This window comes from Phymastichus coffea, unplaced genomic scaffold, assembly GCF_024137745.1.
Source record: "Phymastichus coffea isolate CEN01 unplaced genomic scaffold, Cenicafe_Pcof_1.1 PCOF00166, whole genome shotgun sequence".
Classification (NCBI taxonomy): domain Eukaryota; kingdom Metazoa; phylum Arthropoda; class Insecta; order Hymenoptera; family Eulophidae; genus Phymastichus; species Phymastichus coffea.
The window spans coordinates 157,684-182,519 of NW_026706977.1; the positions used below are offsets into that span (position 1 = coordinate 157,684).

The 24,836-nt window shown below is 45.3% G+C and overlaps 2 protein-coding genes across 4 annotated transcripts; one reads left to right on the forward strand and one right to left on the reverse strand.

Moving 5' to 3' along the window:
• Nucleotides 1–24,802, forward strand: LOC131673086 (elongation of very long chain fatty acids protein 7-like). 3 transcript variants are annotated; one of them, XM_058950797.1, is made up of 7 exons: nt 1–101; nt 17,637–17,946; nt 21,785–21,889; nt 21,967–22,238; nt 22,518–22,701; nt 22,785–22,900; nt 23,070–24,802. In XM_058950797.1, the coding sequence occupies exons 3-7, from the start codon at nt 21,796–21,798 to the stop codon at nt 23,406–23,408; spliced, it is 1,005 nt and encodes a 334-aa protein (XP_058806780.1). In that variant the 5' UTR covers nt 1–101; nt 17,637–17,946; nt 21,785–21,795; the 3' UTR covers nt 23,409–24,802. The 3 variants fall into 3 exon arrangements, with proteins under 3 accessions (XP_058806780.1, XP_058806779.1, XP_058806778.1); XM_058950796.1 differs by lacking the exon at nt 1–101 and adding an exon at nt 17,218–17,423; XM_058950795.1 differs by lacking the exon at nt 1–101 and having other exon boundaries at nt 17,218–17,946.
• Nucleotides 3,127–6,167, reverse strand: LOC131673087 (elongation of very long chain fatty acids protein AAEL008004-like). Its single transcript, XM_058950798.1, has 4 exons — nt 5,826–6,167; nt 4,802–4,939; nt 4,120–4,362; nt 3,127–3,306 (listed from the first exon to the last, which is right to left on the reverse strand). Exons 1-4 carry the CDS (start codon nt 6,165–6,167, stop codon nt 3,127–3,129), a joined length of 903 nt encoding a protein of 300 aa, XP_058806781.1.
• Nucleotides 24,803–24,836: the final 34 nt, after the last annotated feature.

Genomic DNA, 24,836 nt, shown 5'->3' on the forward strand with positions numbered 1-24,836 from the left:
CACTCTAGTGAATTTTTTTCTGAAATTTAAAAATAACTCAAGATACAATTGTTAGAAGATTTTTCAAAAGGCAATTCAGAATAATGAGGCGAGTCTTCCAGGTAAGACGTATAGACTAGTGACGCATAAACTATGTAAAATCATATCAGTGTTTTATGCTTTTAATTTATGTCAATTGGTGATAAATAATAGGCAATCTAATGAATTATACGATTTTTTAAATTGTATATTATCTTATATAATAATAATCTATGTCGTTAAGTATAATCGAAATATTATATTTTATTCGTTCGCCTAAACGAATGAATCATCACAACGCAAAATGACGTTGTGAAATTTATACTGTAACTTTATACTTGTCGCGAATTCTGATAAATTAAAATTTGATGTTGGTGTCTGTGAATAAAAGTTTGGAACCACCTTTCAAAATTTTGTCACAAAATTTATAAATTCATAGATAACGTAATCTACGATAGACAATGATGTTTGTTAAAATTTTGCGTAAACTCGTAAGTAGAAAAAAAAAATTTGAAGTGGTCAAAAAGTACTACGTTTACGCATTTGAGCCTTTTATAAAGCTAACAATTCGCATGATAATAACTTCACTTTTGCATAGATACGTGGGAGCGGCTTTTAAACAGTTGCGGCGAGCTTGCGGACAAATTCATGGTCGACAAGTTTTTAATTTGATTACAAGATCTTCCTGGTGGTTCACAAACTTTTTCCGCGTAACTGTCAAATATTTTTTTTCTCTCGATAATTAAGAAAATATAAGAAAATTATCAATACTTACCTAAAGATTGAATTTAAAATGGAAAAATAGTTACAGTTTGTGTTATTTTCAGAATATATATTTCTGGTATAAAAGTATAAGTACAATTTTTACAACCGTAGAAAATACGTACGAATTAATTATAATGTAAAATTGGTGAAAGAGTGAAAATAATATATTTTCACTATTAATTTTTTCATTTGTTTTAATATTTACAAGCTGAATGTTTTTAAACTTAAGTATAAAATCAAATAGAAAATAGTTTTAAAACTAGTCATTATAAATGATTATTAAGATAGAGAGGCTAATACCATTCGTACCTGACATAGAGAGCATGAGAGAGCTTTGAGCATTCTAGCGATTCGTCTAATTCACAGCAAAATATGTTCTTATAAAGTCAGTGGTGGTTTGGATGATTTCTGTTCTGTTAAATTACAGTTTTACGACGGCACATGGCTTCGACCTCTATATAGTATGATAATTTGATTATTAATCCAAGATATATACGTATTTACAAAATCGATTATGTATTGTTTGCAATTTTATTTATCTTTGTTTGTTCGATAAAACTGAACACGAATCTCAGAGATATGGGAAGAATATAAATCTCGAAAGAATCCGTTCTATTCAACAAAATTAAAATTCTTATTTTGGCATTAATGCTTGAAAATTAAGATTTAAATTATTATATTAGTACAGCAGTTAAGAACATTTTTCAGTAAGAGTATTTTCACTGTAGCAAACTTGAAATACATTTGACTTTGTTGTTTTTGAAAATTGGCAGTTTGCCTGTAATTCGGAACACATAATTTTACAGTGCACGATTACACTTTGGAGATATAAAAATCTATGGTTGAAAATCAATTTCGATTTCAAATTAAAAGACCTAATTTGAACATTTCAATGGCTGATTGAATAATTTTTCAAGGAATCTTGAAAGTGAATGAAAGCATAAATAAATTATTATGTATATATAAACATCGTCAAATTAACCCTACAATTGTAAACAAAATAAGAATATTCAATTATCAGGAGTGAAAAGGTACCTTATTTTCCATTTTTTCTCTTTTTATTGAATTGGGAGGAGGTATGCCTGTAAGAGGATCATAAAATGTTCGATTAGGCAGCAAAAGTTCTCAATACTGGCAACAAAACTATGCCTTATAGACCATTCGTTGTTAGTACTTTGCATTGTTTCTGTTTTTCGCTGTAAATTTTACAATATCGTCGGATATTTAGTTGAGTGCTTTTCCAAAACGAAGTTGAAGAGAAAACGCCTCGTAAATCGTTCGACGTTTTTGAACTCTGACCTGATTCGAGAGCAAAAAAGTGAGGTAGTGTGCGAAATTTGATTGTTCTTTGTTTTGGCGCGTTAGGATCCACCACGAAGTTGTTGGAAAGTAAATTAACGACGAGAAAATCGAGTCGCACGTGTAAATATAATGTTTCATTTTTTTTTTTTTTGCGTGGCTAGCGCTAACAGCGTCTAGTAGAAAATATATCGCAAAAAAGTAAGAGCCAAAAATAGCATCGTAGCCGAAAAACGCGTGATCGTTCCTGCATATTCTCGATGAAAGGCATTGCCATCTAAACGACTCGCCCTCGGGGTTCATCGTTTTAATATATACGGCGCGATCGTGTCAGAGGAGAGCGATATAAAACTGGACACACGCGTACGTTGACGCGGAGAGCGGCTCGAGACGAAACTTTTCTTTTTTTTTTCTTTTTTTTTTCTTCGAGTGGTCGTGGGCTCGCTTTGCGGAAATATCTGCGAAAAAAAAAACCGAAACCTCGGGCGAAACGAAAGTATTCCCGCTTGTTTCTAGGTCAGAAAGAGACGGGACAGCGTGTAAATAAAGTCTGCGGCGCGCGATTCCTAACGGAGGAGCAGTAGGGATATGCGTCGATAACGTTTCGATTCCGATACAGCGGAGTGTTTCGGGCGACGCACGGAGTAAACATCGCCTCATACCCCCGTCGGCCGCTTGTCTTCGGCTCTCCCCTGCAGCTCGCTACCTCTTACGTGCGCCTTTCTTGTTCTTTTTTTTTTCTCCTCTTCTCTTTTCCTTTTTTTTTCTCTAAAACGTGCCGCGACGTCGGGACTAGATTACAAAATAGCGAGAGAAAAAAAAAATAATCGACTTCTGGACGATGATCGGTGAACGAAGTAAGAGAGCGAAACGGTTTTCCAGCCATTCCCATATTGAGTGAAATATTCCATTGGTGTTTGATAGTAGCCTGTTATCCGTTGATCGACTCGACGTAGTTTTGGATCGATGCCCGTCGTCGTTTCGCCGGTGAATCGCGCGCTCGTCGAGCAATGCGAGAACCCGCGCGTTTCGCTCGGCCGGACCCTAGTCCGACTTGACCGCCGTCGCCTGCTGCGTTCGCTGGTAAGCCTTGAGATAGAAGTCGTAGAACAGCACGAAGAAGATGGTGGAGTGGAGCAGCAGGAGGGCGGCGATGAGTCTCGGGTAGCCGCAGTCGAAGACCAGCGCCTGGGCGCTGTGCACGAACACCAGGAAGAACTGCACCTGCGAGCAGAGCGGACGAGCTGGACTTGGCGCGCCGGCCACGCGGGTGGCAGGCGGGCGCGGCCGAAATACCATAGCGCGGTTGCGCCACGCGGACGCGGTTCGCGCCCGGTCCGCCGGCCGCAGCTCGGCTGTCGCGCTCCCGTCCTTCGTCGAACTTGGATCGCGCGCGGCAGCAGCACCGGCGGCCCGTGGCTTTTGTAATCGCCGGACCGCGGCCGCGATGTAGCAACGGACAAAGAGCGAGAAACGAGAGCGATCAAAGTCGGGCGAACGGGGAGGCGGGAGGAAAATTCGGTATTGCGAAAACCGGGGCCGGCGGCGCGGCGGGTTGGCCAGCTGGAAAAACGCGCTTGCGACAATTTGAAATCGTAGCGTAGGCCAGGTATGCAGCAGCCGTTCACTTTTCAGGCCTTAAGTGCACACTTTGAATTATCGGATAGCCAAGAGAGAGAGAGAGAGAGAGAGAGAGAGAGCCAGTCGCACAAGCTTGCGTGCGGCAACCGTCGGCCGTTGCTCGGCCTTGCGCAATTTCGGTTGGCCTGCGCGCGTGCACTCACACACACGCGCGCGCACGCGCGCGCACACTCGACCACCTGCTCGATCTCGCGCGCGAACGCCAGCAGCCTCCTTTCTTTGTATTCTCCTCCGCTTGTCAATGCCTCGGCGCCGCGGCAACAAAGAGGCGAACTCTTTGCGGCCGGAATCGCCGCGAGAATAACCGGATCGCAGCATCGTCGACAATTCGGCTTTATCTGGCGACCTTCATCGCGCAACGCCTCGCCGCGGAGGCGAGCGGCGGGGCCAACTTACCAGCTGGACGGTGGTCAGGTGCTTCTTCCACCAGAGGTACTTCTGGTACTCGGGACCGGCGGCCGCGAGCGCGTAGTACGAGTACATCACCACGTGCACGGCGTTGTTGATGAGGTTGCCGAGGGTGCCGTGCCCACCCGCGATGAACTTGACGCAGATCCACGTCTCCAGGGGGGTCAGCGAGTGGTGGTACAGGTGCAGGAACGACACCTGGCTGTCCTTCTTGCGCAGCACGAAGAATATCTGCCAACAGTTTTCGGCGCACCTGTACAATCGCGTCGCCCGTCCGCCGATACTCCCGGCTCTTTCGCCGCTTCGTCGGCCCGCGACACCGAGACCAACGATCGTCTCTTGATCCCCGGTGCGCGCCCATTTTTCACTCGTGCGCGCGCGCGAGTTTGCACGGAGAGATCGGCTTGGCGCGCATTTCCCAACGACAAATCGTCCCTCGGGTGGCCCAACAGCTGCACAAGCGAGTCTTACTAAACGGAGCGTTGATTTTTTTTTTTTTTTTTTTATCGATAAGTTGCATATCGCTTGCACTTTCCATAGTTTTTCTTCGGGCTTGCGAAACATCCACGCGAACGCAATTGTTGCATCTGCCCTCTCAATAGTTGGTTCCTCTACCCTCGCTCGCGCTCGTCACATAATTCAAATGTTAATTCGCACACGCGATGCTTACCGTGTCGGCAAACTCTGTGAACTTGCTGATGAAGTACCACCAGCACAGATTGGCCATCCGCAGAGCTGACGGATTGTGCGAGTAATCGACCGGTTGGCACTTGTAGCTATAATCGGTGAGCCATCCGGACATCAGGTGCTGTTGGCGTTATTATTATTACAAACGACGTTGTTCAACGTCGATATTCTTATTTTTTATTTTATTTCGAGGGTTCCTCAAACTTGATTTAAGAGCGCCAAGCCGTATTCACGAAGAATGTCAACGAATTTAATATCTTATCGTTCTGGTTTTTACCCGAACATCGCGTGGTTTTTTCCTTATCCATATAATATGCAATTGAGTGTTCATTTCCGTGAATTGTCCGACAGGCTGGCAAAATCATGTTGCTATTTTAGACAATACGACGACACTGATGGAACAACGGTAGCACGGTACGATAAATAGCAAGCACTAGTCCGACAAACGCGCGAGGCGCGCTCGAATCCGACGTATTCAAATTGCCAGGGAAGCGTGCAAGTTTATCGCGACGAGGAGCGGAGACTCGCGACCTTCGTAAGGGGAGCGCACCGGCGACGGCGTCGGCGTACGTAATGCCCGAGCTCGAAATAGCCGAACGTCCGCGAAAGTCCGCCTCGCCGATGGAGCCACGTGGATCGGGAGGACGGAACGATGAGTAATCGAGTCGAGCGACGCCGAAATGAGACAGCCATCGCGTCGTCGGGAGACGACTCAGCGCGATGAGATTCGTCGAGACGCGAGAAAAAAGTGGGCGGTCCGTCTCGTTACGCAATTGAGATGCTCCGAATGGTTAATTATAAGAATCTTCAGGAGGAAAAAAGAAGCTCGAGCTCTTTTTTTGTTTTTTTTTTCCTCTTCGGTCGATGATACACACGCGGGCAAAAAAGAACGAGAAAAAAAAGAGAAAAAAAAAGAAAAAAAAAATTGGCGCGCAGAGGTAATAAGCACGAGCGAGGCGAGTTCATCGCACGTATAAAAAGAGCAATGGCAAAGGAATGCCGCTGACCTCGTAAAGCATGGCTAGGGAAAAGATAACTTGGAAAGCATTGTAAGCGACGAGCGTGGTCCTGAGTTGGAAGGGCTTGCGGTTGGCCATGAGCCGCGGTCCAAGGATGGTGACGCTGTAGAGGTAGAATACGACGATGAGGAAGGTCGGGATCGGCGAGTCCATGAGCGGCCAGTCGTTCACCCGCGGGTCCGAGACGGTGGTCAGGATTTGAGCGTACTGGTCCAGCGCCATGCGCACCAGCGCCTCCGCGCCCACGAAGCTGCGATTCGCCTCGAGGGCGTCGATTATCTGGGGATCGCGCTCCCGCTCCATCACCAGCTCCGCAGCCGCCGATGCCATCGCGATCGGAGTCGCCTCGATGACCGCGCCTCGGCTGGACTGATCTGGCCGGCCGCCGGCGCTTCCTGCCCTCCTGCAATCACAGCGCGCGCCTTGAATCTCTCGTGCCGGCCGCGGCAAGCTGTCCGCTCCTTTGTCCTCGGCGCTCAAGCCGGCCGAACCGAAGGACGTGGCGCGAGCGACGGGCCTTGCCTCGCGCCGCCGCCCTTTCCGACTCTCGCCCTCGCCGACCGACGTCGCGGCCCTTCCCGTTGCGAGCGTCGCACGCGCGGTCCACGTTTGCCTGCTCGACAGCTCCGGGGTCGTTGCTCGCGCGAGGCTGCCGAATAATTATTCGATTATAAAAATAAAGGCCGGCTACCCGCGTCTCCTTCTTTGTCCGTTCTTTGGCGAGCTACTTCGTAAAAGTAAACGGCGCGCTTTTAATCCGTTTTGCGCTGGATTTTTCGACGGCCCGTCGGCGAGGCCGCCATTTCGTCCGATTGCATCTCTACGTCTACTCGCGGAAGAGTCGAGCCCGGCGAATAGCTGTCGGTCGTTTCGCACGGGCCCGCTAATCGACAAATCAACTTCGAAACTCAATCGAGGATTTTGCGCGCACACGGACGCGTTACCCAATCTAATCGAATGAATGGCGCGCGAGTGGCGATTCACGCAGCAGCGTTTTCGACTGCGTCGACACCGGCGGCCGTAATGGCTATTTTATGGCATCTTCCACGCTGAAAAATTTCAGTTACAAAATCAGCGCCAACGCGCGTAATGACATTTCTTCCTTTTTCTTTTCTCTCTCTCTCTCTCTCTCTCTCTCTCTCTCTCTCTCTCTCTCTCTCTCTCTCTTATCGGACCATTACCGATTTGCCGTTTCACGAATCTGCAGCGCGACTAGAATGACTAAGGAATGACGATATTGCATCACTGATGAGGCTGCCGTGGCTTTTTCGAGTCACCAAACTCTTGCTTCGAGCGGCACTGGCGCTGTGATGTAAAATGCACACGTCTACGAAAGTAGCATTCGAAAATCTCGGATACCTTGGTCTCTCGCATCCCAGAGAAAACAAAAATGGAAAGAGAGCTTTTGATAGTCTTCGTAGGCGTCGGGCGAGATCGTGTCGAACTGGTTATTCGCAAATAATCTCGTTGGTATTAGCATCGACGTTGCCCTGCAACGCGATAAAAATCGAGACGTTCACCCTTAGCGGTGCAGGCGAGACGGGTAACTGTCGATTTTCAAAGGCTCGAAAGACAGAGAGAGAGAGAGAGAGAGAGAGAGAGAGAGAAAGAGAGAGAAAATCAGAGCCAACAGATGGCGGATGAAACGGTACAAGTAGCGGAGAAAGTTTCTCGCCGACTATTTTTCTGCACCTACTCAATGACTTTATCGGTCTCGTTTTCTCGCGGGCTTTCGCCTTTCCGTTTCTCGTTTATCGAGCGTCATCGGCGTTGAGAACTGGCCGAGTTTGTCCCACGAGCAGCCCGATCGAGCGCAGCCCACTGCCGTTCGGATCGAGGGGCGGCGCAGCGACGATCCGCGACGACCGGCCGTAAGCTCGCCGAGGCGTTTGGGGAAGAGGCGAACCGGAGAAAATGCGCGCTCGCGAAGGCATAGATTGGAAAGTGCGCGCCGAGGCGGCATCGCGTGTGCGCATTCCGAGCCGTTATTAAAAGTCAAGATCTCGGCCGAAAACGGCAGGCGCGCCGGCGAGTGTCGTCGGCGCACCGGGTAGTCGCGATCGACGGCCGGACGGAGCGCGAGGAGGAGGAGGAGCCGCGCAAGAGCGCGCGACGATCGCGCCCGCAGCGCGCGTACGCGAGCCGTTAGTGGGTAAGTGGGCCGTGCGCGCCGCGGCCGCGCTTAATTATCAATCGGCGCCCGAGCAGACGCGACTCGCTGTACCTGCGCGCGCCACCGAGCCATTGACTCTCGCTCGACCACCGCCTCCCCCCCTCGCCGCCGCAGCTTCTCTCCGCTCTCTGCGCACATCTACGCGCGCGCGCGCACGTGCGCATTTGCGTGCAGCTCGGCGGAACTCCTCGGGTCGCCATCGTTGCGAGCTGCGGACGAACTCGCGGCCACGACGAGGAAAGCGCTCCGGGGCGGGTGGGGGGTAACGGCGAAACGGCACACATCGAGGCGGTCGGGCGCAAACGATGTCAGCGCGCGGGTGCGCTCGAGCGACGTCGGCGGAGAGGGAGGAACGGCGAAGTGCCGGCGCCAAGCGCGAGAACCGACGGAGAGAGATCAATCGAACGGACTTTTTTAATCGTGCCCCTCTTTCGCCCGGACGCCGCGCGAATTTCTCCTCTTTTCTCCTGCGAGGCTCGTGCTCTCGACGTCGGCTGCTGCCGCTGCTGCTGCTGCTGCTGCTCGCCGGCGCGCGTTTACTTTCAAAGTGCTCTCCCACGGCGCGAAACGGGACATGCCTCGCGTCCTCCTTCGGCGAGCCCCCGCAGCAGAAGAGACGCGCCGATCCGTCGATGCGCGCCGGTGCGACTTGTCCGTCCGTCTCTCTCTCGCCGCCCGAGATCTTCACTTTCTTCTCCACGACTGCTGGCGAGCTGCGGCCGCCCGCCCCGTTTTCCCCGCGGACGTCCGACGAACGCGCTCGCCGCAATAATGCCGCGACTGCACTTTGCCGCGCGCGCGCGCGCGAGCGCAAAGTCAATACGTGGCGAAAGCCCGCGCCGCGAGCGAGAACTTTGCGCAAATGAGCGCGCATATCGCAAGCAGAAGCGGAAAAAGCGAATCAAGCGGACGTCAGCGAACGGCCGAGGCGATTGCGAGAGCGCGGTTGCGCGCGGCTGGAAGGTCGCCGAAACCGGCCGACCTTACGCCAGCGCCACCTCCGGGCTTTCGCGCCGCCACCCCGTCTCGCGGGCCCCGGGCCGCGGCGAGCCGGCGACGAGCGCGACACCGAGGAGGAACCCCCTCGCGCGCTTGCCGCGCGGAGAAAGGAAAATCGAGTCGACCGGCCGTGCGCGCATTTTGAAAGAGCATTGGGAAACGAGAAATGTGGTCCACCTCGACCTTGTGCCAAATAATAGTATTGGATTCCACATAATAACGAAAACAAACCTCGGGCGCATTTAACTGGCGCGACGAGTTTATGAAAATGCCTCTCGTCGCGCTTCACTCAGCATATCAAGTGGCCCCGAATTCCAGCTCGCTGTACTTTTCATTTCGCCGCGCGCTATCAGCGCCGATTTATCGCGAGGCAACATCGAACTTCATTGCAAAACTGGCTGACTACGATTGTGAAAGTTTGCATAATTTTTCAAGCCGCGCTCTCATCTTTTTCCGAGCCCCGCTTCTTTATTTCTGCGTTTTCCTTTTTTCCTTCTTCTTTGCGCTCGCGGTAATAGCGAAACGTTGCCGAGGAAAATGTCGACGGGTATCGCGAGGAAACGGTTTCAAAACTGACTGGCTCCGCGTCAGTTATAAAACGGTCAGAGCAGTCCGCGGATACGAAACGCTCGTCGCGATTTCTCGCGCGATCGGTGCAGCGCGCGAACCGATTGGCTGCGACTGCATTCCAGTTCCAAGTCGGTTCGCCATCGTTAAACGTCGATAGTCAATCCCGACGTGCCCTTAGCGACTAGAAAGTTTGATTCCTCTGGGGCGACGAGCCCCGATTCCCGGGACTTAAGTAGCAAACTGCGCGCGCGCGCGCGCGTCGTTCATCGAGTAGCCAAGCTTCGAGCGAAGATGGGTTACGCGTCTCTGGCCGTTTCTCGGTTCGCCAACGTCGTTCCACGACTCACGGACAAATCGCCAAATAGAATTGATTGTTTTGTTTTGTTTTTTACCCTGCCGTGTACGGCAATCCAATTGGAATCCTCCTATGGTTTACCGGATGGGTGAACTTTCAAGTGGAACAAAAATCGTGCACTTTATTGGCGTCGAGGAGAATGTAACACTGATCACTGTTAGAACGTTGTTGGAAACTCACAAAATCTCTGGCTCGTTCTACTTTGGCTAAGGCGAACAAAGACAAATTATTTTGTCACACCGGCACTGAGTCTCGTCTTGAGTAGAAAAGCAGCCGCGTAATTGGCAACATTTAGTTCGATCGTAAAGCTTCGGCTGGCCAAAAGGAACGAAGAGTAAGCGAAATGGAGAAAAGGCGCGCGTGTATGAAGCGAGAGAGAGAGAGAGAGAGAGAGAGAGAGAGAGAGAGAAAGAGAGAGAGAGGGGAGGGGAGAGGGAGAAAGTGAGTGAAAGAGTAGAAGAAAGGCAGAGGCAGAATAGAGGAAAGGGTACGAGAGAATGAAATTCACGAGAGAGAGAGAGAGAGAGAGAGAAAAAGAGAGAGAGAGAAAAGTTAGAGCAGAGAGCTATACGTTCGATCGCGTAGCGATGCTGCGCGGATAGTGCGCCGGGGCCGCAAACGAGCCTCTGCTTTAAGCGAGTGGGCCCCCGCCGCCTCGCGCGCCGGTCCCAACTTCGCCGCGACTTGCGCTTCTCGCTAAGTTAGCCTCGTAGTGGGGCGGCCCTCGTTCAAAGCTCGCGCGTGCTTACCATTTCTCTCTCTCTCTCTCTCTCTCTCTTTCTTTTATCACTCCAATGAGTTTTCCTGCAACTGTCTCGCGGACCCATCCAGCTTTCGGCAATTGCGATCGTCCCTCGGCCGAGTGCTCGGGACAAGCGAGGCTGCCGATTTTCCGACCTATTTCTTCGCGTAATCGAATGCGCATACGCGCTACGGTGATTTAGAGCAGCCAACCTAAAATCCTATTGTGCGAAATATGTAACGATACGCGGTGATTGTACGGACATTCAAGTTCGGTCATTTTAAGACAGGTTGTGCAATCGCGAGCATTGGCTTATCGGGATTAATCGAATCTTGCTACACGTTATCTTCGTTTCGCCAGCGGTGTCCCCGGACCGACGGTAAGGCGCGAATGGAAATGCGTGCGCGGCTGTCCTTTTTGCGCTTTCTCAGCGCGTACCGATTCCAATTTTTTTTTTTTTCCTCCACAATGGCCGGCGTTTTGCCACGACTCGCGTGTAAAAATTGCACGGCCTGCGCGAGCTAATTGGTATTCGTTGTGTCGACCTGGCTTCCAGTTTCTCACTGCTAATGTCGCGTTTAGCTCCGCGCTAGAAACTACTTTACCAACAGAACCGGAGCAATCGGCGCGTTGATTATATAGCTTCTGCATGGATTTATCCGCGGCGACGCTCCTACTATTGCTTCACGCGTCTGCAGTGCTTGGCGTAAGAACCTGAGCCTCGTCAGGTTTGCCCTGAAAAAGAGAGTCGTAATAAATGTTCTCGAAGCGCTGGGTAAAGACGACTGCGCGACGCGTAAGTGCCCGGGGAAAAATCTCCGCCGCGTCAATAATGCACGCGCAATAACAGTCATTCGTAATGTCAAGCCGTAGTGTTTATTTTAGTTAAATCACTCGTTAGTCATCGTCTTATCGATGTCAGTTGTCGGCCGCGACGAGCCGTCCAAATTGCCGATGAGCAGGATACATTTTTCTTTTTTTTTTTTTCAATTATTTTGCATAATGAATCGCGAGTATGGTTCCGAAATTTCTTGATGCCAAGGCGAACCTTAACACCTGCAATACGATTTAGCCGTCTAGTACATATCGTATACCGATTTCTAAAAAGCCTACGATACTGCGAATTCTACAACACGGATATTAGAGATGTGAATCTCACTCCACGTAAGATCCTAAGTTTGATCGCTACCTTTTAACACTCGGTTGAGTAAGCGTCGAAACGAGCGGGTGCCGTTTGACGCCTCGTTCCGAAAGAAGGAAATACTTAACCAACTAACGTTTCATTTCCTTCTCGTATAATATCGTAAATTGTCGGTAAACAATCACAAAATTACGTCTGAAGTTTATAAATGAAGGGGAGCTCTAACGAACCAGGCAACGTGCACGCAGAAAAATTCTCATAATGAATCTTTGTGAATGTTTTTTTTTTGTTTTTTTTTTTGTTTTTTTTTTCATTTTTCAGGACAAATACATTATCATTAGCAATCCATAAAGTTTTTTTTATCGATTGATTTATTTCACGCCGGATATTATTTGAATCAAGCGTCAAGCTGATTTGCATTACGCGAAGCAGTGAAAAATTGTCATACTGTTTATTCCATATATATTGCTGATTGTAGATAAAATTCCTTGGCTTACGTACATCATTATGTTTTATTGATTCCAAAATGCGACGATTGCGTACTACTGAACAGTCCAAATTATGGACTGTCTGACGTAACCCATAATATACGATAAATACCATTATCTTTGAAGGCTGCCAGGATTAGAATAACAATGAAAACATTTTACTATTGTCATAAAAAGAATTTGCAAAGAAACGATGTAGTCTTTGATGTTGAAAAAGTATTTTATTGGGACCATCGCAGAGTAATCCAAACCTTGAGAGCAATGCTTATTACTTTCGCTCACTGCCTGCACAAAACACGTTTGTTCTTTATTGTCCAGCATAAGTAAAGTAAGCTGCGGAATGAACTCCCTCACGAAAGTAGAGCTGGCGTCCTCCGAACAACGCAAACTTCCAGTGCTGGAGCTTGCATTAGCCACTGTAATTGCCAGCAGTTGCTGCACCATAGTTAACCATGAAACATCAATTTAGTTAGACGGTACAGTATTTCACTCATGTTTCGTTAAATATTGCTGAACCATTGTATTATAGTATTAAAACGATGTTTTGCAATTTACAAAATAAATGAGCCCCATTGATGGATATAGTTCACGCCGAATTGAAAAGTGCGAGAACATTATATTACTTCGATGCTCCCAAATGAAGGCGTAAACATAAAAGCTATCTCCATACGTTCATACTGCAAGTAGGAATAATGCCTCAGTTTTTACAGTTTTTGAGTCGCGTCCGCAAACTGCCGAGCGATGAGAGTCTTAAATGTTACCAATTAATTCACTGACCATCCCATAAACATTTCTTACATAATGCGACACTAGCATCTCGATAAATCGAAGCAGATTCCTTGTGATTCATTCGCGGCAAATCCAACGCTTAATTTTTTTTTTTTTTTTTTATATTGAAATATATTTAACGCACTTCTAAATGGCTGACGTCATGTTTACACGCTCGACGCTTGTAAATTTAAACGCCAGGGTTTGTCGCGATTATTTTTAATTTATAATGCGGAAGTCGGGTTGGAACTAAGGAGAACCTGGAGCGATCAGGATATCGTAATTAATAATTTCTACCGAATCGTACGACTGTTTGCATATAATCCAGAAGACAAAGGCATTAATTGAATTCACTTTATCTAGTGGTTTTTCTTTGCATTTTGAGTGCACACGTATCGTAATATTAATTACATGCTGCTATCCTCCATTCACATTTATCGAAGCTTTAAAACCACGTTTTGTACTGAAATTACAGAAACTATCGAAATCGATTGTGCACACACATTACTGTAATTATAATTTATTTCTATCTTTAAAAATAAAGGTAACTCATTAAACGTATGAATGAAAAACAATGAGTTAGTAATTGAATACTTTGACGACCGAAAGGATTATTCTGTGACATTATATCGTAAGTCTCAAGAAAATTTTAATATCTTTTACTTAGCGCGTATAGTAGTTTTATTAAATTTTAATAGTAAATGAATGGAAATTGATATTTTAGTTCAGGGTCGATAAAATTACACCTTTTCAATGTCTTGTAAGTGACCTTGCCAGCGCATCCAATGAGTCGACTGAATCTTCGCACGTGCCCTCTCTTTCTCTCAATCTATTATAATTTTGTTCACAAATCGATAAAAATTCCACTGTATCTTCGCGTTGAAACTTTTGGAACGGGTAAGTTTCTAAGAAACGAATAGGGAAAGGTAGAAACAGTGAGGATAATACAAGAAAAGGGGAAAGAAATCAAGATGAAATAAAAACCGAGATGATGGCATATTATACTTGACGTAATGTACGCGATGACGTTGAGAATTTTTTGAAAGGTCTATTTTCTCATGACTACTGGGAATTCATCGGAATTAAAGTACGGAAGAAAAGGTGCATTGCGGTGCGAGCAAGGCAACGAAAGGCACTGTTTGCGAGAAAACGACAGTCAACCGCGCTAATCACAATTCGATAATCTACATCGCAATTAATCAACTGTATATTTTACGCGATAAATGCGTATAAAAGGAAAAATGGTCGACAAGCCCACGAAAAGCTTTAGAATTTCCTCTTAGCCAATAAAGATTAAGTTAAATGATAATCCTCGCAATAGATCAAAGATTGCCTTCGTATTCAAATGGGCTATGAGTGTCGTATTGTACTGACAGGCGATAAATAGCCATCGCAATTGCATAGACAAATCATGTTTGAAAGTTATTTTGTAACAGTGGCTGACGCCTGAAAGAAGGCAGCTGAGAGTGAACGGGTGTATAAATTCCGGCGAGCGCACACCATCGTGCTTTGAGCGAATTAACAATTTATTGTAGAATTTCTAATCGCCATATTGCAATGGACGCAACGAAATGGCGCAATTTTAGGTTTTGAAAGATCGTCCAGTTTTGCTTCATTCGAGAGAAAAAATAAATAATAAAAACTTTATTAATTTTACAGCTAACGAGGGAAATATTGCGTCTAATCGTATTGCATCTAATTGAAAGATTAATTTTGGATCACTTCTCCGTTCGAATTTACGAGAAGCTTACGAAAGCGCTTTTGTTGGAGTCTGCTTTTCAATGGTCGAACCTCTTCGCAAAAATCCACGGCACGTCTGCGATTTTTGAGACGTCTTCTCCAAACTTTGTACAAAATTTTCTATAGCCTGTGACTACTTGCGAAGAACTTGCGAAATCGTTTTGTACGTAAGTTAACACCTTGCGTCCTTACAGTTTTCTGTCTATCTTGTCGAAACTCGGTACACATGATTATTTTGGTAATACGAATTGGCCTAGTATACATTCAGATGCGCCGAATATCTAGCGCACGACATTCATTGCAAAGATACTTGTGCTGTTCAGTTAGCAGTTGAGAATAATTGCGTACAAAAAAATTGTTGATTAAACAGTTACCATCGGTATTTTTTTTAACTGGGAAAGGAGTTGTATAGTTCTCCGGTGAATTCTTCTTCACTGTTAAATGTGAACTTGAAATGCATCGAAGACACTTTCACTTGCGACAAACAGCGAATTCCAAGTGCAATATTGATGAAAGGGCACTCTACTCAATGAACCGTACGTAACGCAGTAATTGTACGTTGCACGGCGATGCGTGTAAAAAATCACGTTTGCAAAACTGCACGCTTCTACGTATTAAATACACGCGAGTGTGATGAAAACTACCTTTCAGCGGCACTTCTCGCCCGATCAAAATCTCCTTCAAGCTACTTGATTGCAAGCGAATGAAATGGGATTTCACGCGAGGCCAAGTATATCGTTTGAAATTGAGAAACCAAGTATGAAAGTTAATTATCCGTATTTAAGTCGTTCAACGGCGACGACGACGAGTCGTACAGCTTGGGCCAAGAAAATCAATTTCGAAGACAGAACGGCGAGGTGCGACTGTTGGGTCGCGCGATCGAAACGAAGCGTCGGCAAGTGTGAAGTTGACGGGTCGACTGACTGGCCAAGTTTTTTGAAGAAAGATCAAGTCGCCGACGTGGCTGCCACTCGCGAAGGTACGCGTGCGCGACGTAAGCTTCGGCCGGTGAAGGATACTTCTACGGAACCAATAAAATACATTCTGCGTTTGCGTTTAGTGAGAATTCCACGCCGCGTTTATGTACATCTGTAAATACGTAATTAACGGTTGCCGTCGTGAGACCTCGAGCCTAGATTGTAAAATTACGATGTCACGTGAAATGCATATTACCGTCCTGTTTTAGTGGCATTTCCATTTTGCCAAACGTTTATCAATAATACTTTTGCTATTATTCGTATGACAATCGATTCCGCGATAGAAATATTGTCCGTTGGTGTAAGCCAATGGGCAGATCAATAATCATTATTGCGAAGATTGGGAACTGCGCTGAAAGCGACCAAAAACTTTTCGAATTCATTCAATTCGCTGTGAATGAATTCGCGCAGAAGATACTCCGTTGGACTTGTTTTTTTGGCTTGGGAAACAATTGTCGATTTAAATATTGGAGCCGATTATTTCATCGGCGTCAACCTCGTTATGGAAACTTACGGATTTTGAATGGTTTCTCATACGATAATGGAAATTGCGTTCTCAAGCTCACCAAACTACACGATTTATGCGACGGCTAACACCGACTTTCCACGTAACGTACAGCCACAGCGCCAGCGTGCGCTCGAGCGATCTCGTTTGAATGCATCCGAATCGAATGTGCGGCGTCGTTCGGCGACGCCCAAGAAATTGCGCGCTCTCGGCAATTCTCGACGTGGCATTTGCGCGAAGGCGACGTCGCGCGGGACGCTGCTCGCGAGCACTGGCACGCGGGGATCCGCGGCGAGATCGCCGGTCGGGAGTCGAGCTTTCCTTTGCTCGGCAGCCACCGACGCGCCTGCGTTGCGCAACGGCGCTGCGCCGATGACGCCACTTGCCCGGCGGATCGGCTAGCTTTTGGGCCAGCGCGCCCGACATCCGAAATTGGCGACGTCGACGGGTCCAGCGAGCAGCCTTGCGTACGTCGGAGAGCGCCCGAGCCGCCGCCGCCGCCGCCGCGCGATACGCCAGAAGCTTTCTCTTCGAGAAAGCAAACAGCCGATGCGCTGCACATTTCCTTCGACCCTGATCTAGTTTCAGTCGTTGCACATCCACGAAGAGTCGGCGGCGAGGCGAGCAGGCGCCGCGCGAGAGAAAGTAAAATTCGCTCTATATTACGAAATTTCGACCGGTCGGCCGACATCGGCAGTTTTCGGTCCCCCGAGGAAATCCTCGGGCGCGTCCCGACGGCGAGGCGGAAGGCGTCGCTCGCCGAGTACGAAAAGTAGGTGGCAGCCGGAAAACCGGGCCCCGGTCGGGCGGCGTTCGAGCGGCGCGAGCGCGTGCCGAACGCGGCGCCGCCGAGGTGGGGGGAGCCGAGCGAAGGAGCGCACGGCCGCGCGGAACAGTCGAGCCGATCCGAGTCGGTGAGCGCCTGTCCCGTAGCGGGTCCCAGTTACATCGCGGAAACCGCTGCCGAGACTCGCGGCTCTGCTCTCTTATCCCCGATCTCCGCCTGTCTCCGAGGTGCATCGCTCGCTCTCCTCCGCGAGTCGCCGCGAGTCGCCGCGAGTCGCCGCTCGACCGTGGCATCGTCGCCTTCGCGCACGCATCGCTCCCGCGAGTCTCGCACGCCCACAGGTCGGCTATCGGGAGCAGGCGGCCGACGCGCAGCCTCGCGATCGACGACGGCTCGAGCTGACGCGCTGAAATTTATTTGCGTCGACGTCGCCAGTCCGCGGCTCGATTACCCGAGCCAGTTCGTTCCTCGCGCCCGACTCGATCGACGAGGCGCGTTATCGCGCACCGCGGCCACTGCATTCGAGGTCAGGTCTAACGCTCGGTTCTTTTCAGTTTGCAGCCAATTCGGACGGCGATCGCGCCGATCTGCGAGCTCGCCCGCAAGCTATAGCGCACTAATCACGCAGGGGTGGAGGAGGAGGTGGTGGTGGTGGAGCTCGACACTGCGCCGTTCGCAAAGGAAGCGACCATCGCCGAGACGCGGCTCAGACCACAAGTCGAGGCTCGAGCTTGCTTCCGTATTTTCTCCTATCAAGACTATAATGGACCTTCGAGATTAGTTACTTCGGAGCACAAGGATAGACGAGAGAAGCTGCCAGCGGCAATCCAAATATCAATTTCCCTCGGCAGGCACATTAAAAATGTGAGTTGCAAAATAATTACTTTCCGGTATCGCGTGTGTGTTGTGATTGCGCGCCTGTCGTTCACCGTTGTCTTCAATCTCATGGGCTCGCGCGTCGCGATTCGTTTCTTTTTTGCAATGGCAGAGACTGGTTTCGCCAATTCCAAAAAAACGTATAATAAAAGAAAAGGAAGAACGAGCAAGCGATTCTCTGAATGCTCAATTTCGGTCTTTCCACTTGATTCGTGAGAAAAGAGCGAATGTCCTTTCTTTTTCTTCATTTTTTCCGCAATGCATAACATATGATCAACGATATTTTGTAATTTTGCCGAGTTCGAAAGTCCGCGTTTTACACGAGGCGGGCCGCGCTGCGGTCGCAACTTGCTTGCGACTTGAGAAATAAGAGTTGGGCAACAACTTATTTGGGTGATTAAATGTTAAATAAAAAGAAAAAAAATGGATCTTTGCCGGGAAAGTCGGCTTTCCTTGATTCGATCGAAATCAAAAAGCGGTTCTCAATGCGCCGGGCTGGCGGCCGAAGAAAAGCCGACGCTCGCGACGGCGCAAAAAGCTTGCCGCGGTCGCAGGGGCGAAAACCAGCTATCGGCAGCCTCGATCGGCGCGGCGAGCCGCGCTAACTCGCAAGGCAAACTTTCCAAGGTGTACACGGCCGCGCGCAAAAAGCGTGCACGTGGCTCTCGCGGCGGATGAGCTCATAACCTATCCTTCCCGAGGCTGACGCGCGGCGCTCGATTATGCGACGAATGCGCTCGGCCGACGCGCGCCGCTTTTCGCTCGATCATCCCGGACGAATGATTGGCGCGCGCCGAGGCGGTGCATCCGCCGCCGAGACCGCGATCGAGATCGGCGGCCCCGACGACCGGACGGTCGTGCAGTTTTCGCGCGACGCGTGGAAAACGCGGGCTCGAAGTGGAAAATCGGTGCCGCGCTGCCGCCGGATATTCAATGAATTCGACTGTGCTTCGCTCATGAATTCGAACGCATTCAAACGACTTCGCGGAAAATTGAGCCGTCTCGTAACATCCCATTACGCATTGCATTCGGAGGTCTTAGATAATAAATGTGAAACGATATAATTGCTTGGATTGCGACATTGTTGCTCTTGCTCGGCTACCCCAAACTTTCTCTGGATAAACTCGGTGCAAATCAAACAAACTTTTTAAACGATTGTTTTCTTTTTTTTCTTTCGTCCCAACGTCGCCGCGCAACTAATTGGCCAGCAGCCACGCCAACTTGCGAGGCACCCACGAGGGGCTGCTGACTCCAGTGGCCAAACGCACCGAAGAGACGTCGATTGCCGTATCGTAAAACGGTCCAAACTTTTTCTAAGAAAGAGCAATTCGCTATTACTCTCAAACGGAAATACTCGGTTTCGCAAGAGGCTTCAATCAATTTTATTGCATGCACCTCTCAGCATGGAATCAAAGTGAGGGAGAGAGAAAAAAAAAGGAATAAATGACGAAAGTGAAATTCATTAGTAGCGTGTTTACGTTTTCGCCTGGAAGCTAGTCGTTTTTGAAACAAGGCCACCTCGGCAACAAGGTCGCTTTTATAATCGCGAGTAGTTTGCAGTCGCGTATGATAAACGAAAAAAAAAAATGCGCTCCAGCACTTCCGGAAAGCAATCGAGCTCGTCGCGTTTTTAAATGCCGATCGTCCTGATTCTGCGACTCTCCAAAGTTAATCGTCGAATTTTCACGTTTGAACATACTCGTCAACTTGCAACGCGCAACGCAATTCTACCTGAAGTTTGTTCGGAAAAATGCCCCAATTAACTGTAGGCACTCGTCGTTGTTTGATAATTTCACCCGCTCGGCATGTATTCTCGGTTAATTTCATGTTTACTTCCGTAGAAAGCTCTTTTCTGTGGAGTTTATAAACGATACACGCGATTAAGATATATTCAACGATGTGTCGCTTCGCTCTGTACATCTGACCGATCTGACTTTGTAACAATAGAACTAATTGTCGGATATACAGTGGCCTACAGATTGTATCCGCGAAGTGTTTGAAAACAAATAAACGAGCAGAGTCAGGATTGATAAAAAGAAAATCTTGACTTACTGCGAATGGAAGCTTTGGAACAATGATAAAATTTAATTGACCAGAAGCTAATATGCAATACTTGAAAATTCTGATTTTCATGATAATCAATTCCGTCAAGTTTATTCCGATAACTCGAGATTTTTAATATATTTGATAAAGATGATTTGTTTTTTTTAATCTCAAACAATTACTACAGATCGTGAAATCTATTTGTACTTTTATTGGCGTCCGTATGATTCGATCAACATTTTTGCTATTACTGGAAAGTGACAGGGAAGAAAGCGTAGCGGTACATCCTCACCAAGTAATAATCAAAAATCCAGCAAATGCTGGGTTCACTACGAGGATGTAGACATTATATTGCTTCCGGAAAATACAGCGTTGACTGAGTAAAACATTACTCGATAATAAGACGGCAAGACGTGAGAGGCATTAACAATGAGTAGATTTTATTATGCAAATCATTTCGCGAGCGAGGAAGTTTTGAATGTCGACGTTGTCTCGAAAACGCTGCGAAAAAGGTCCATGACGTTCGTTGTGCTTTCCAGAATAAAAGAAACAAAAGCAAAAGACACAAAAAGCGTCAAAGTCTGATTGATTCTATTTAATCGATGATCGACCTTTTCCCATGTTTGAAAATCAAAATAAATGCTTTGTGCACAAAACAAGTCTGGCCTAGTAAAGGAATATTTGTTTCTTTCAATGTCAAAAGTGCATGTGTGATTTACGTAATATCCTTTTTTCGAGAGTGCACTCTTTCATTAATACATTTGCAATTTAATGTTCGCGTTTAGCGAGCTCGATATGCGCATCTTATAGATGTGGGTATGCCGATTACAGACATTAAGCTACAAAAAATATCTCCAAATTAAATCATCAAAATAAATCAAGGATTTAAGTAGTTTTTTATACGATCGCACATTTAGACGTGTACATTAATTGGTGAACGGCTGAGGATTAAATAAGGCGCAGAAATGCTTTCGTTATTTTTATAAACGCTCATTCAAAAATGGGGGATGCCGAACGTCAAATACTTTTAATGTTTGATGAAGCTCAACGATCGAGTCTTTAATGCATTCGAAGATTTTTTTTTTAACGATACTTTCAAGTATTGCTGGTTCAGCGACTGACTACGTCATTTCTTCGTTCCAGTTTTTCCAACTTTGCGCTTTCAGTGAACATGGTCATAAATTGTGGTTATTTTTTAGAACTGTATATACGTTATTTTGCGATACTCGTTTATTGTTCTTGCGCACATTTGCTTCCACTTACAGAGAGAATCCATTTTTTTTTTTTTTCGCAATGCAAAATTTACAAAAATTTACAATTTTAAACAAAAATTATTCAATATTTTTCTATAGTTTCAATCAGGTTTTATTGCGTACGTTCTCATTTACACTCTGCAGGAAGTTTGTCATTTTTACGTGTTACGATGAGAGAATGATCATATTCACTGATTTAGTGACTGGCTCAGTTATAAACCGGTATTTTAGCTAGACGCACTCGAAAATGTAGCCCGTTACTGAAACATGACACAGATTTCTTTTGTATCGTGTATAAGCCTACTATAAATATAGATGTTTGATTACGAATGATACTTGCGGTAGAAATTTTTTTTATCGGCATATATATCCGACGAAAAAATAATTTGGTTGCACTTTTCAATTGGAAATCTCTCCGTACTCGTTAGCGAAATTTTCAAAGCACTGCCAAAAGATCGATATTACTTTTATTTTAATTGCAACTTGAACAACCATTGACGCAAATCTTGCGATTTATATTACGATTTCAGTACCTCCGAAAATGAACAACAGTGCCTTACACATCAACAACATGGCGAATGAATCCAGTACTTCATTATTAAAGTTTTATAATCGTATTTTTTGGGATCTTTCAGGTGAGTTTTATCGTTATGATATTTTTAAGTGATTTCTAAGTAAATGAAATGTGTCTAAAATATACGTAATTTTGCAGATCCTCGAACAAGGAATTGGTTCCTATTGTCATCACCATTGCCTGGCTTGGCTATATTAACCACATACTTATACTTTGTGTTATCATGGGGTCCGCGTTACATGGAGCAACGCAAGCCTTTTGTACTAAAGAAAACTCTAGTCATCTACAATTTCTTCCAGGTGTTACTTAGTTTTTGGCTTTTTTACGAAGGTCTCGATGGTGCATGGCTTCGACACTATAGTTGGAAGTGCGAACCTGTTGATTTCTCTAATTCGCCACACGCGATGAGGGTAAGAATTTCACACATTGATAACATTTAACAATTCGAGCTTGTCCTTCGCTTTTCGAAATTTATTATCAAAAATATCAATACTTGTGGATATATATTGAATGCACGATTTTCCTGAAATAAACATAGATAATAAGCATAGTATTTCCGCATAGGTCAGTGGAAAACTCGATGCCATTTAACGATTTTTTTAGCGATTGCAACTCTCACGATATCGCGATTATTTTGCTGTGTCTGAAAAAAAATGTGAATGCTAGTGCAATAATTTCATGATTTTTAGGTGGCAAGAGGAGTTTACATTTATTTCTTAGCAAAGTTGACGGAGCTTTTAGATACGGTATTTTTTGTACTTCGTAAGAAGGACAATCAAATAACTTTTCTGCATATGTATCATCATACTGTGATGCCAATGATCTCTTGGGGTGCGGCAAAATATTATCCCGGTGGCCATGGAACATTCATCGGTAATTCATGCAAGCACACACTTATCGATTACGACGATCGCATTGGACCGACAAAATAATGTAGCCGCTATCAAACGTTGCAGGTGTGATCAACAGCTTCGTTCATATAATAATGTACACGTATTATATGCTTGCTGCTGTTGGACCGCAGTTACAAAAATATCTCTGGTGGAAAAAATACATTACAACGCTACAAATGGTAATTGTAAAGCGACTTGAAGCATTTTTCGTGATTTTTACTTTTTATTTACGGTACTGTGTATTTCTAATCCATTGACAACTGCCGTTGATCTATGATAATTTCAACTGTGCTTAAAGTTGACGAAAATCTAATCGACCCAAAGTAATAAAAATATTACGTTCGACAGGGCCAGTTTTGCTTAGCGTTCCTGCACAGCTTCCAGTTATTAATTTACGACTGCGACTATCCAACCTGGTCACTCGTCTTTATCTTGCCCAACGCCATATTCTTTTACCTACTGTTCTCCGAATTCTACAACAAAGCTTACAAAGATGAGCAAGTAGCTGCCAAGAAAAAGAAAGACGATGAAGAAGACGATTCTCGATTAAAAATGTCTAATGGCTTAACGTTGAACAGTAGTAATTTTAATGGACAGTCAGTGAGTAATTTCAAACGTGTGATGCAGAACGGAACCTCAAAAGAATTGTTAAAGACTGTGTCCAATGAAAAATTGAAATCGATTTGAAAACTTGATAATTTCGTATTTAAGTAAGTGATAATATGTACAGAAATATCATGCTGAAGTACGAATTGTCAACTAAACATGTATCTACAATGTGTACCAAAAATGCTGCAACTTTGCAAATTACCAAATCATCGTGCATTCGAAACATGTTTTCAATTTGTGGTGATAATGAAGTTCAATTATTTTGTTCAATAGTTACGAACTATATTTTCCAAATCTGACTGATTACAGTCACTTTTTCAACGACAAGATTTCAAACTTGTGCCCTTACAATCAGTACGTTTATTTTCTGCAATAGTTCTAGTAATTAGAGAATGAACGATTTAATGTATTAATGTTTATATGAAATAAAACGAAATATTTTTACTCGTTAAGGATTTGTTAATCCTAGTAACCGTCGTTGAGGGTCGGCCCAAGGAATAATTCATTAATGACTAGTATTTTCATTTCAAAACAACAACGTTATGCTGGCATTGTTTGCTAGTCTGTTCATATTTCCGCAATATAATGAAGTAATTTGACAAAAACAATTGGTTTGACAATCATGCCAATGTTTACTTAAAAATTTTTCAAGAGTGAAAGTTCTATTGCTTGACCACAAATATTGTAACATCTTTTCTTGTAACGTCGTGCAGAGAGACGTACAGAATCCCCCTTAATCTGTAGACATATTTTAAGTTTAGAGCCACATATTAATTAAAAAAGAAATATTTTTATTTTATGATAGACATAGATTGATGTGATAATGTAAATATTTTGAAACATTTAACTATCTGTAAGACATATAACGGCTTAGGGAACACAAACGAGTTTTTTGAGACAACTCTCTAACTGTAAAATTAATTACACTATTCAGGATTGATTCATTAATAATAATGTATCAAACGGATAGAATATAATTTATCTGGTTAAGATAAATTGACGTTTTGAGTTGCAAAATAAGCATTATTCATTTATGTATAAATAGGTGTTGACTTTTATCAAGTAAATGGTTTTGTCAATAGAAATCATTATTTATCAATTACTACTCAAAATTTTAAACGTAACAAGTTGATATTTGGTTTGTATTTTAAAATTATATATGTATACGCACGACATGTGATAGATATCATGAATTTATGAATTTTATTTACTGTTACTAGATGAGAAATATCTAAATAAATATTATAAACTTGGGAAATGGATACCTTCTTTTCGACTTGCATTGAATTAAATTTTTAAATTTAATAACTTTAGAGTGTTTAATAAACAAAGGGTACTGAACCTGATACTAAATTTAGCGTGTTTTATGGAAACATCAATTTATTTACAAATTGAAATATCTACATACAGAGAAACTAATATGTTTTAGTTTTTATCTTATCAAAAGATAACAATCAATACAAAGACTTTTGAAAACGGTTATATATATAAAATAAATTAAAGTTT